We start from the raw sequence: 13,053 nt of genomic DNA, 5'->3' as shown, positions 1-13,053 counted from the left end.
GGAAAGAAGAATCTGAAGCCGTAAAGACCACTTTTACTACTAGTGCCTCTGCTATACTTTTGGAAATGATACCTTGAAGCTTTCAGGAACAGTGCTGCTGAGAAGCAAGTTGTAGTAGGAAGGGGTAGATTTGGACTTGCCTGTAGATGATAAAGGAGCCCTCTACAGTTTCTGCTCTACAAGTCAGCTGTGAAGGGAAGAAAGGAGGTTACTTTCCTGTCTGTGGAGCCAGTAGTTCTCCTGCCTCTGGACTAAGTGGGAAGACCAATCTAGTCTGGGAATTTACCCTTGCTGGGCTGTAAATGTTAGAAGTTGTTTGGAGTGTGTGGTCAGAGGATAGGGTAGTTGAGGACAGAAAGAGGCTGTCTGGGAATTCCTGGGCTCCTCTCTGATAAACAAGGGAGTATTCAGTAACCTCAGATGCAAGAAGGAAGTCTCTGGAGCATGAATGCAGTTGGTCGTGGGTGGCTGGCCACTACAGGCTGAAAGACACAAAAGGGAACAGGCCACTGGGAATAGGCTGGGACTGAAAGATCACAGAAAGGAGAGGATTCTCCTGCAAAGCCTTGCTGCAGGGAAGAAGCTGCCTGCCTCTTGAGGAGAGTCCCAATGGAGAAAAAAATAAGAAACTCATGGAATTTGGTATGCTGCAGCTCCAGCCAGCTCTAGCGATGGCAACAGGTGAAACCACACACTTCTCCTGGCTTCTGTTGTGGATATCAAGAGATAGCATGGACTAGACTGTTTTCCAGAAGGGAAAGTCCTTCCTTTCTCCAAGGAATAATGAATCTACCATTTCCTACAGCCCTAGCAGCTTTCTGCAATAGTAAACCTGCGTAATAGCCTGAAATATGCATCCCATTTCGGAATCTGACCAGGAAAAGAAATCGGAGATAACAGCTGTATGTTTTGAATCATGTCTACACTGTAGTTTAAATCAGTTTCAAAGCATGTATTTAACATGAATAGAGAGCAGAACAAAAGCACCTACATCAGACTGATGACAAGCCCTCCTGGGACAGCAGTACAAATGACCCAGTCAAACATAATTTAAGTGTAATTCTGCAGCCAAAGCCTATGGAGAATTCACAGAGCTTCAGATCTGAAGATGGCTTAGACCATCCAACCATCATGAAGTTGATACCAAGCAGCAGAGCTTTATGTTCTGGTAACAAAAGCTCCAGATGACACTGGATGTGTGTAAATGAGGGCAGGATTTGGTCTACAGAGTTATTAGCAAAGTGTGAGTAGAATAGGATTTTCAGAGAAGAGTCTTGAGTAGCAGTGGTGAAGTTACATTAAGATCTTTTTCTTGATATAAAGAACTCTCTGATACTTTCATGTCACTCATTTGATCCCCACTGGGGATTCAAACTCTACAATGTCTGAGACTTTTTCCATGACTTTGTTTTGCTTCCTTTACAAAAAGAAACGACTGTTTTGAGGATTGCTAAAAAAAGCCAACAGTCCCCAAAGAGCTGCTTTATTTATCTTCATGTGATCAGTCAGTTCATACCCAGTTCTTGCCATGTAATAAATAACTCCAAATTCTAAGATGTTAGTCCTAAAATTATAGGAGTGAGAGAAAATTTGTAGGGTAAGGGTGCAAAAATTGCTGCTCATGAAAGGCAAAAAGGGGAATGGTAAAACCACTTCCATTAACCCAGCTGATCAAATAGTTTAAGGGATCACCTAGATAAATTTCAACCCTGAAACAGAAATAAACATACTATTTTAAACAATTTTTAGAGACTTCTATAAAAAAGTAATACTATGATCACCTCTCAATTACTAGATGAGACAAGACAGTGGTGTGGGAACTGATGATGCCAGAATGACATAAATGGCTGTGTATTGCACTGCTCATGCTGTATATTGCACTGCTTATGCTTAGGAAATCACAGCCCAGTCTGGCCAACTGAAGAGTCAAAACTCTCTCAGGCATGGGTGACAATTAAGCTTATTGCAAAGGCTCACTACAGAAGACTTATTATTTATCATTATTTATTATTATTAGCAGTAGCAATGATAATCATTTGAAGAGCAGATTCATGTGTGTGAGGTGCCTCTCAAGATAGATGAAAGAGCAGTTATTCTCAGGCAGCACTGATAAACTTTAAGGTGTCATAATGTGTGAACAAGTTGGTTTCCACGGATGAAAGCAGAAAGCGGGGATGAAACCAGGCAGGAGTAGTAGCAGTATGATGACAGAGTTTCTGGTGGTGAGTGAGGAAGAGAAAAAATTGCTTTTAGGGAGAAAAGTTGATTGGGGAGGCACTTTGAGAACCGAATGGAGCTCAGAATCATAGAATAGCTGAGGCTGGAAGGCATCTCTGGAGATTGTCTGGTCCAATCGCTCTGCTCAAAGAAGAGTCACCTAAAGCAGGTTGTTCAAGGCCATGTCCAGTTGGGTTTTGGGTATCTCCAAGTGTGGAGACTCCACAGCCTCTCTGGGCAACCTATTCCAGTATTTGACTACCTTCCCCATGGAAAAGTGTATCCTGATGTTCAGAGGGACCCTCCTGTGTGTCAGTTTGTGCTATTGCCTCCTGTCCTGTTACTGGGCACCAAGAGTTTGGCTCCATCTTTTTTGCACTCTCCAAGCAGAGATCCCTTTTGTGGAGTCAAATGGGAGCTGCAGAAATAAGAAACGGCAGGGAAGACAGACTGCCGGAAACGTAGACAACCAGGACACTGACAAAGTGACAAAAGAGCACAGCAATATGGATCCATCCAATACTGTTGACTTGAACGCACTTCAAGTCACATCTTTGGATGTGAGACTGCACTTGTCAGGGAAAACACGCATGTGCATCAATGAAGTACAAGTCATAACAACAACAAACAAGGAGCATTTCCTAGAAAGATTGGATTTTTTCACAGAAAAAACACACCATGAAGCAGTTATGTTATATGGGAACTATGGGTTGGGGAGCTTCCCAGAAAGCCAGCTGCCCCTGTTCCTAATTATTCATCTCTGTTTCAGTCCAAAATGAGGGCTGATTTATGGGAAATGACTTACAAAATGAAACATGGAAATATGGGATGGATGATGATTAATGGGAGCTATGATATGCGCCTGCAAAAATGCAAAGTGCATAAACATCCAGGAGGGGATGGTTGACATGGGGTGACACTAAAGGGTTTTATATGGCTAAATTAATAAAGACAATATATTTCCTGATGGAGACGCTATTAGCTCATGAAGTAAGCTTTGAAGAGAAGGTTAGGAGACCTGGTGGAAAACATGTTGTTCCTCACTTCTGCCCTGAAGGGTCCACTACAGGAAAGCCTTTTGTGTTGGATCTTTGTGAAGGCTCAAGGTGGATTTATGTACTGCAACTTTATGCTTTATTTTGCAGGCATGCTCGGTACTTAATTATTACTTTTTTGCTTCCTTGTTAAGATGCTGATACAAAGCAACAAAGTTCTGGTTTTCAGTATAAAGAGCAAAAAGTATTTGAGAAAATATATCTGAATCATGGATTTTTAAAGATATCCCTTGATAAAATAAATGACTTTTGGATGGAAAACCACAAATGCCATCATGCTCAGTATCAGAAGTAAGGCTCTTCCAGACTTAGGGTGCAGTAATTTTAATGCATTAATGCTCAGAAATGACAGGGTTATCTTTGGATCCATTAAGAGTTTGAACAAACCACCAAAATTATTGCACAAATAAACGTGACGTGACTGGACAGTGAAGCAGTAATGATCAAGTTGTCAGGAATGATTTACATATAGTTCATGATTCCCTAAGGCAAGGGAATGAACTAGATGACTTCCTGAGGTCCCTGACTCCCTGAAACCATAGCCTGTATGGCTTGAAGATGAAAATGACCACTACAGTATAATGACTTTCACTGTCTACTCCTCTGGGAGCGGTAGATCATCTCCAGCATTAGCCCATCAGTGCTACATTTAATTCTTCTCAGCTTTAAGTTCTCATGGGGTTGGTTATTTTCAAAGTATACTTTCATTCCATTATGCCTCATGCCTGCAACTAACTACAGAACAAGCAACAAGAATATAATTTTTGCCTCGTGACATTTTAATTTCTTGCTAACAACAGGACACACACAAACCCTCTGCCACTCCAGCAGACTCTGCTCCTCACCTGGTGGGAGTTGAGATGCTACTAGAGAAGAGATGGCAGGCTGTTTGAGCACATGAAATGGTCTGTAAGAGCCTGTGGCTGGCCTAGATCCTCCCACGTCGACTTCACTAGGGGCTCTGAATCGCAGATTAAGGGCAGTGAATGGCCTGGAGTATCTATCAAGAGTGATGTCAGTTAATTACTACCCCCGGGGATTCAGCAATGAGTTGGTGCACTGTGAGTTAATGACTTCCAGGCATGATACTTGGCAATACTACCATTATTATTTTGCAAGGAGACTTCAATATCTCTTCATGAAGCCAGCCAACCAGAACGTTGTTGAACTGCTGTGTGCTTGCCTGTTGCACAAGATATTGGTGAAACTCTCACTACCTATTTGTTGACCTTTCTTTCCCTTCATTCTTCTTCTACCAGTATACACAGATATGTCATTGTCTCCAAAGGAGACTTCACTCTTTAGCAAACAACATCAAGAAAAAGACCACATCCCTTTCCAAATTACAATTCAGCCTTCTAAAGATGAATGTCGACAAGACATTGATGAATTCAGACACAGCTTCGAGATTTCTCAGAGGGTTTGAGGATTTCCATTGTCAGACATGGCTATTGTGCTACGAAAATGACTCCCAGCTGAAAGAGTGAGAAAACATTTTAAAGGACAGTTCAACAGTATTAAAAAAAGCTGGATACCCTGGCACCCCAGGGGAAAAGCTGCTAACAAAGTCAGTGAGATGGGGTGGGACAACATTTGAGTGTCACAATAATTTCATTGCATAATCATTGTCCTGCTTACCCCCAGCTCTCACCAAAGACAATGGAAGCATGGGGTTTTCAGTTCCTTGCAGGAGACAATCAGAGTCTTGCATCATCAAGTCCTTTTTATTTTTTCTACAAGATTATAAAAGGCAGAAATGCATTCTTGACTGCAAACTAACATTCAAAGTCTCACGAGAATAGATGCTGCTCCCTTGGCCAAAGGGAGGACTTTAAAACTTTGGAGAGGACTCAAGATGACCGTGATGAATCTCATGGAGACGCAAGCCCAAATAAACACCATTTGAATGAATAGAGAAGGCAGTCATCCCATCAACAGATGAGCTTGGTTAGTCCTTGTATCTGCAGCCCCTCTATGGTACCGTGTTACTGCTCAAACCGTGTCAGATACAGCTTGCTAATGAAGCTGCCCCACTGGGCCTTCAAGCCCCTTACCATTTTACAGATGGACTTGGCCTCCTCAGAAAACTTATGCGAGTACACCTCTTCTGTCTCCAGCACTCTTCTGTCCACTTCTTCCCTCTTCACCTTCTCTTTCCTTCCACGAAATGGTGATTGCCCAGCAATCATTTCATAAATGAGACAGCCTAGCCCCCAGTAGTCGGGGCTGAGTGTGTATCTCTGGTTGTTCAACACTTCTGGAGCTGTGAAGGAGAAAGATGTGTCTTGTTGAAAAGCTTGATGTTTACACAGGCAAAAAAAATTTCTAGAAGTTCCATTTTGGTGACTAAATACACATGCACAGAGAATGGTGGGTAAAATATAAGAATACCTCCTGATTTCTGTCAATGGCATTACAGAAAATGCCGCATGGTACATGCCATGTTTTTTTCTCTACATGTGACATGCCATGTGCATGCTGTCTTCTGAATTCTCTACCAAGTCAGACCAATTAAAAACATAAAAAGAAGTTCAAGCTAAGTATTAAGCAGAGGCCTAATCTTAAAAGTCCTTCCAGATTTCTCCATTTAGGGAAGAAATTACATACAAAGAGACATCCTGTAAACAGCAGTGACATTTCTTCAAAAGCAAATTCTGTCTTTTTGCTCAATGTGTAACTTTTTTCCCCTTAAAAAAAAAAAGTCCACTTCTTTTGTTTTGCAACCACCCAGTGTGCTTTGGGCGTATAGTCACTGTCTTGCAGGCATCCTCGATTCCATACATGGGTACAAACACACACACATGCATGCTCACAAGCACAGTCTTAGTGTGCACACAAACTTACACTGAGATAACAAAATTTAGAAATGACAACTGATTTGCTTGCTTTCATTAAATTCTCTGTTTGGTGTAATAGTGGCTCATATCAGCTAGTCAAATAAGCATAAGCATTTTTTATTCCAAGATATATGCCCATCCAGAGAATGCATGAAAATAGTTACATGGAATTTAGAAAACAGATCTAGTTAAATCAGGGAGTGTTTTTTTTACCAATGTACAAAACTCTGCTCTTCTTTTGTGCAGCCTCCCCTGCACTTCAGAGAGGACTTAAGATGTCTGTGGTCAAGATGACCATCGGTGCGGACTTACCCATTTTATCATAAACATACAAATACATTTTAACTGCTATACAAAGTAGCAACTAAGAAGAAACCTTTCTTTTATGCACATAACCCTCCTAAAGTAAGTCTATGCTAAAATCACTAGTATCCCAGTTGTTGTGTCTTCTTTTAATTTTCTTTGCTGATTTAGAATTATAGGCCAGTCTCATTAAGAGCTGCTGTGGTCCATCCTTTCACCCACTTCTGATTTCCACTAGCATGACTCCATGGTGGGTTGCTGCAGGGAACTGGACCCAGCTGAATGTGAATCTTTTTTAATTCTTTTTCTTAAACCTACATGGCAAGAAAGATCTTAAAAACTCAAGTAATCTCATCAAATTATCAAAAATATAAGCTACTGAAGACTTACCCATATACCCTACTGTTCCTACTCTTCCACGAATTGATTCACCCTCAGGGATTTTAACAGCTAGACCCAAATCAGATATTCTAATATGGCCTGGAAAGGAAAAAGAAACAAAATGACACAAACCAGATATAATAATATGACACAAATTAGTTCAAAAACGCAACTGCACACAAAACACATTGCTGCAACGTTCTTGCAGTTTACTGTTCAGACATTTTAAGAAAAGACTGTTCTGAATGACTGAATTGGAGCAGTTTCATTGATAAGGAAAAGAGGAATGTTTAAGGGTGTTATAATGCAGTGAAAGTAATTTTAACAGTGAGGCTATGGACTAGAGTGGATTGAGTTAGGTAATTTAAAACCAACTGAAAACAGGCAATGAGGAGCATGCTGTAGGGAAGTATCTTGAACTGATCACAGGAGATGGATGGGCTGACATATTTCTGTAACTCTCTGATGGCTGAAGGGGCTACATCTGGTCTCTAAGTCAGCATGAGATTTGATTATTGCTGCTTTCAGCAACAAACGGGTACCTGGGTTTGCATATAACGAGAGTTGGCTCAGCAAAGGATGGAAGTATTTTTGAAAATGGAGCAGGCAGCGCAGATTTAGAAATCCCAACTTCCTTTGTGTTGTGTCAGCCTTGCAACAATAAGGATGGAAAAACAATGGAAAAAAGGCAGACACCCCAGCAAAGCCGCGCTCTCGAGAGCAGACACTGCTGAGCAGCACGGCCGCCTCATTCCAGCCGTGCGGTGAGCTCCAGCACTTCACCCACCCCAAGACAGAAGTATTAGTGTATGCTGAGCCTCTTAGTCACTTCACAGCATTATGTGTCTTTGTGCAATATATATCCTAAAATTAACTTAATCTACTTTACTGTGAAAGCATCTCTGTAAACCTCTGAGACTTACCATAATCATCTAGCAGGATATTTTCTGGCTTCAAATCTCTGAAAATGAAAGATAGCAGTTATTTGTATGAAGCTGGTTTTGATAACATAACCATACGACAGTGTGTGAGTGCATTTATTACTAGTAATAAACCAATTGAGTGTCAACTCAAACAGCAAGGAACTCACGAAACCAATACAACTTTCTACAACTCACTTCATAGATAGCCTGAAACCATATGTCTTTTTCTAAACTGGAGTTACATTTTTTCACTAAGCCAAGCTTTTAGTTCCTAATCCACTCTGTAAAGGACTCGTCCATCTAGTCCAGTAAGCCATGTAAACCAAGCCCTATAATTCTGTGTGTTGTTAAATCCCGGTAACATTCTCTGTTATAAAATCTTTTGTTAAAAAAAAAATATTTTAAATTTTAAAATATTTTATTTGCATTTGAAAATGGAAATAGCAACCTCTTGGGCTCAAATTTTCTATGCCTGGCATCTGGCTCAGACCCAGTATGTGAATTGTGTGTACACGCGCTTGTGCACATGTGTAACAACTTCAGTGAGTTTGGAAAATGAGGCGCAGAGGGGGGAATGCTGTGCCCAGATTAAGATTCTTCTTACAAACATTTGTGAAACTATAGTGCCTAAGTGGTTTGGAGCAACGCCATTAAAATTGGCAAGGTGGTCACTCTGATGTCAAAGATGTGCCTTTTACTGCGCCTGTGAAAAAAAGAAAATCCCAAATCTGGCCAAGTTATAAACTTCTGAAAAAAATCTCAGTTTTCATATATTTAGCAGAGCTGTGGCAGGTCGTTCTTCTGAAAGGTTTGTCTGTACCAAACCAGCTCCACTAGTTGCTGCTTCTACAGAATCTAAGAATCACAGAATCATTAAGGTTGGAAAGGACCTTTAAGATCATCAAGCCCAACCATCAACCCAACATCACCATGCCCACTAAACCATGTCCTGAAGTGCCATGTCCACACGTTTTTTGAACACTTCCAGAGATGGCGACTCCACCACCACCCTGGGCAGCCTGTTCCAATGCTTGACCACTCTCTCGGTGAAGAAATTTTTCCTAATATCCAATCTAAACCTCCCCTGGTGCAACTTGAGGCCATTTCCTCTCGTCCTATCGCTGGTTACTTGGGAGGAGAGACCAACACCCACCTCACCACAACCCCCTTTCAGGTAGTTGTAGAGAGTGATAAGGTCTCCCCTCAGCCTCCTCTTCTCCAGACTGAACAACCCCAGTTCCCTCAGCCGCTCCTCGTAAGACTTGTGCTCCAGACCCCTCACCAGCTTCGCTGCCCTTCTCTGGACACGCTCCAGAAGCTGCCCAGGCCAGCCATGCTCAAGTGCCCTTGCTTGACCAAAGCTGTTCTCCAAACCTGGGAGCGGAGCACACTTTTGCAGCCGCCGCTGCCGTTCCCGGATGCGGGAGCCAGGCGGGCTCCTTCCCGTCCTCCCCGTGCCCCTGAGCAGGGATGAGGCAGAGCCTGCTGCTAGTGCAGAACGGGAATGAAGCCAGCCTCGGAGATGGGACCTGGACGTGTCAGAGGGAAGACGGGAAGGTGCTGGGAGGGGAGTGTCCCAGAAGGGCTGTGTGACGGGAGCGAGCTGTGCTGTCTCAGGAGCCCGAGTAAGGCACCAGCACGGCCGGGTGAGGCAGGGGAAAATGTATTGCTGCAATTTACATCATGCCCTGATTTTATCTGATCGACTCCTCCTGAAACACAGCGTTTAGCCTGGTGCAAATCCAAGAAGTCCTTGGCCTCGTCTATTTTTTAAGGCCTCCTTGCATTTGTGAACCAGCTTGATTCTGTTAGCTTCCCAGCAAGACGCATTTCTTTTCAAAGAGCAAAGAGAAACCCTCACGCCAGGAGATCGGTGCATTGCACAGAGTCTGTGCAGGAGCCCGCCCTGCGTTTCAAGCTGTACCACTCCGGCATCGTGAATCTTCCTGTGACTGGAGATGGGCATTTTATAGTTTTGACAATACTGAGATTAAAATTTCAAAACTTGTCTCATTTTTATTTATTATTTCAAGCATGAACATGGAGCACTGTGAACAATCTCCTCTTCTTGCTTGCTTTAGACCCTCTTGACCTCTCAAGATAAACTTCACCGGGTGCCCAGTGGTACCAAGCCTACTTTTCAAATAAACAATACTGAAATATGTGAAGGGCAGCCGAATGCTGAGGAGAGGCTGTGATTTTATTTAACATACCACTGTGGGCTTTCCCTACCTATCAGCAGGTTTCCAATGCTGGAGCAACATGGTTGAGGGCATTCCCTATTTATTTTTAAAAATTTATTCCAAATCCCTTAAGAGCTATTTCCTTGAAGAACTCAGACTTCTTTAGTTATTTCATCTTCCACTCCAGCAGTTATTAGTCCCACTTAAAGCTGTAACTGTGGCCAAATGACAAGAATCCTTGAAGAATTCCAAGTTGGGAAATGTTGTCTTTGAGTAAGAAAATGAGAGATTCCATGAGGACTCTGAGAACAGCAGTTTGGTTCTTACAGTCCTCTCCGATTTAGGGCCATTAGAGCAGGCTTTCCTCCCCCCCAGACATCAGCTGTCATTTCTGTTTTCAGAATTTTGGCTCCTCATGAACAAGGCTGGCTTCCTTGGCATGGCCAGCACTTCCAAGTGCCAAGTGATTTTTGCACTGAAATGTCTAGGAGAAATAAAACTCCCCGGTGGACATAGAATGATACCTCCCAATGGTACAGCTTCCCATATGTAAACTAACCTTGCCTAAATATACAGAAACATAAACTGCTGGCACTGCGCCCATGCCAGAAAGGTGATGGTACAGTGTTTGGCTGTACAGGACAGCATAAACAACTAAATTAATCACAGTGAACAAGACTTTATTGTATCATTGTGTAATGCTTAGGACAATGTGATCTTGATGCTGACTGGAGCTTCCAGGCGTGGCTATAGTATATATAAAAATAATTTTATTTCTCTTTCTATATATAAATATATAAGTAAAATCATATTTTTTATATATAAGTAATAATATATAATTCAAGGAGAACCAGCAGATTTTTGTGTTTGCTTTCCATGAACAATTGACCCGTTGACCTTTACAAACATGGTGCAGTTGAGAAATGTAATGTAAGCACCATGTTTGGCAAGGGAATTCTGAATTAGATAAAACTGACTCCGAGCCTAAAACCTGGCCTGGTTGTTCTCTCAGGGCACGTCCGCAGCGTGCGTCACCAGCCCATGAGATGGCGATGTATTTTCTGATGCTGTGTTTTACTCGGAAGCATTTTGTTCATAGAAAATGAAATTAAGTCTGAGGAATAAGAGTTTTGCGATGAATTATTCACCTTGAGAAAGCGGTAGCATTTAGCTGCTATGTTTTATTGACCTATATAGCACTTCTCATGGGTCCCAAAACACACTGCAGTATTACAAATTAGGGGTCTCTGCAGATGCTCCTAAAATACTACTAGAAAATGTCACCTACAAGGATATAATACCATTCATCACCAAAATAAATGTGCCATCTGAGGTGCAAACTAGCAGCTCTTTTAAGAGTAACGTGAAACAACTGCTTAAGGAAGTAGGATGCCATTTCTCTCAGAGCCACATACTATTTTAGGTATTTGTTTTATTAGAGAGTGGCATTAGTATGGCATTTTACCAGCCATCTTATGAATGTACCGGTCATTTTCATCAATAAAGTATGCTTGTGATGTAGTACTTGTTGAAGAAACCCTGTAATACCTCCTAAAACTTTTCTGAATGTGGTAGGAAGTTTTTTAAAGAAAAGGGAAGCCAGACATGTCACTCATTTTTTGATTTTTCAGTTGACATAAATGCTTAATTCCATTTTGTTCCTTGGGGGAAAAAAATCTCCTTCTTGGGCCAGCGTCAACTAAAGCAGCCTGTTATCTGTCTGCCCTCCTTACGCCAGCTAGCAAGATCTGAGTCACAGTGAGGCAACCAAGTAGCAGTTTGCTACAGATCTCCTCCAAGGAACAACAATATTGTAATTTCTGTGTATACGAGCATATGCGTAACTCTTATTATACATGGGCATATCAAATGATTTAAAGTGTGGCTTCATTTTTAAAAATAACATATTATTGTCTATTAATTGTTGTCCTTGGAAGTTCTTTCATCAATTTACAGGACTTATTCTGCTGTGAATGCCAGCAATAATGATTTCACAAGCTGGGATGATGAAGACAAACATTAAATGTTGTTTACAACTGCATTGGTCGTCGATTAAAAAAAAATAATCCTCATGGAGTCACGAGAACTGTCTACAATCACGCTGCTTATCCAGCAAGTAAACCCTGTGATGTCCGGCAAAAGTGCTTGGATAGAGCTGGAAGCCAGACTGGAAGCTGAGAACTTGAAATCTGTCCGTCTCGAAGCTGGCTGTGTGTCACCGCGCTGGGCAGCGTCCTGCCCGCTGGCTGCACCCGCGGTGGGTGGGATGCTGCCAGCAGGACGCGTGGCTGTGAATGTGCCTCCTTCCACGGCTGGCACGCTACGGCCACCATCATGACCCAATCTAGCTGATCAAACTAGTTCGTGTCCTAGAGCGTAAATCCGTGCCCCGTGTCTCAAACACCCTCTTACTCTAACTGCGCTCCCTCTGGGATAAGAGAGATGGTTTTCTCCACATCTGACATCCTGCAGCCCCTAATGCAATATAATCAAACTAATTAAAATAGAGGCTTGGATGGAATGTTCTCCATTTCATACGAACTAGGAACTAGATTCCTTAATGAAATTCCTTTAAAGGAACTTTCATAATTTTCTTATGTCACCCAGTTCATGCTGAGGTGGGGTTTGGGGAGCTTTGTGTTAGTTCTGTGTAATTTAGACAGGATGTACTTAGTGAAGCAGCTGCTTCCTTCCATTATTACTGAATCATACCGTATTCATGCACGGCTCTGCAAAATTTCAGCCAAAGCTCTGAGGCATCTAAATTGTATGGCACTGCAATGAGAAGCGAGGATGCACACAATTCTTTTATAGCCAGAAAAGACGTCCTAAGACTCGAGAGAGTACTTACCTGTACACAGTATTTTCTCTGTGTAGGTCTTCTAAGCCACAAAGAATCTCTGCTGCATAAAACAAAGCTCTTTCTTCCTCAAAGCCTGGATTTCCCATGTTGTAGATATGAAACTTCAGGTCACCTCCATTCATTATGGTCAGAACTAAACACAGTGCATCCTTTGTTTCATAGGCATAGGCTAAATTGACCTAGAAAAACATTTGTAGCATAGTTGTGACAGTTCAGTTAGCTGCTAAGAAGAAAGCACTAACTTTTCATTAAAGATTTTCTCTAGAAAAGGAAAAGAAATATACTGACTGA

At 41.9% G+C, this 13,053-nt stretch overlaps 1 protein-coding gene across 1 annotated transcript in view; it reads right to left on the bottom strand.

The window, feature by feature from the left end:
- The window catches only part of GRK5 (G protein-coupled receptor kinase 5), a gene marked incomplete at both ends in the record, with an annotated part of 165,709 nt that overhangs the window by 7,809 nt on the left and 144,847 nt on the right, over positions 1-13,053 (bottom strand). The window contains 4 exons of the mRNA XM_082002444.1: positions 5,327-5,535; positions 6,803-6,892; positions 7,717-7,754; positions 12,751-12,941. Coding sequence (XP_081858570.1) covers positions 5,327-5,535; positions 6,803-6,892; positions 7,717-7,754; positions 12,751-12,941 — 528 coding nt within the window. The remainder of the gene's footprint in view (positions 1-5,326; positions 5,536-6,802; positions 6,893-7,716; positions 7,755-12,750; positions 12,942-13,053) is intronic.

The sequence above is a fragment of the Phaethon aethereus genome, assembly GCF_964289735.1.
Source record: "Phaethon aethereus genome assembly, chromosome: 7".
NCBI lineage: Eukaryota > Metazoa > Chordata > Aves > Phaethontiformes > Phaethontidae > Phaethon > Phaethon aethereus.
Note: the sequence above shows the minus strand (reverse complement) of the source record. Positions and strands in the feature narration are given on the sequence as shown.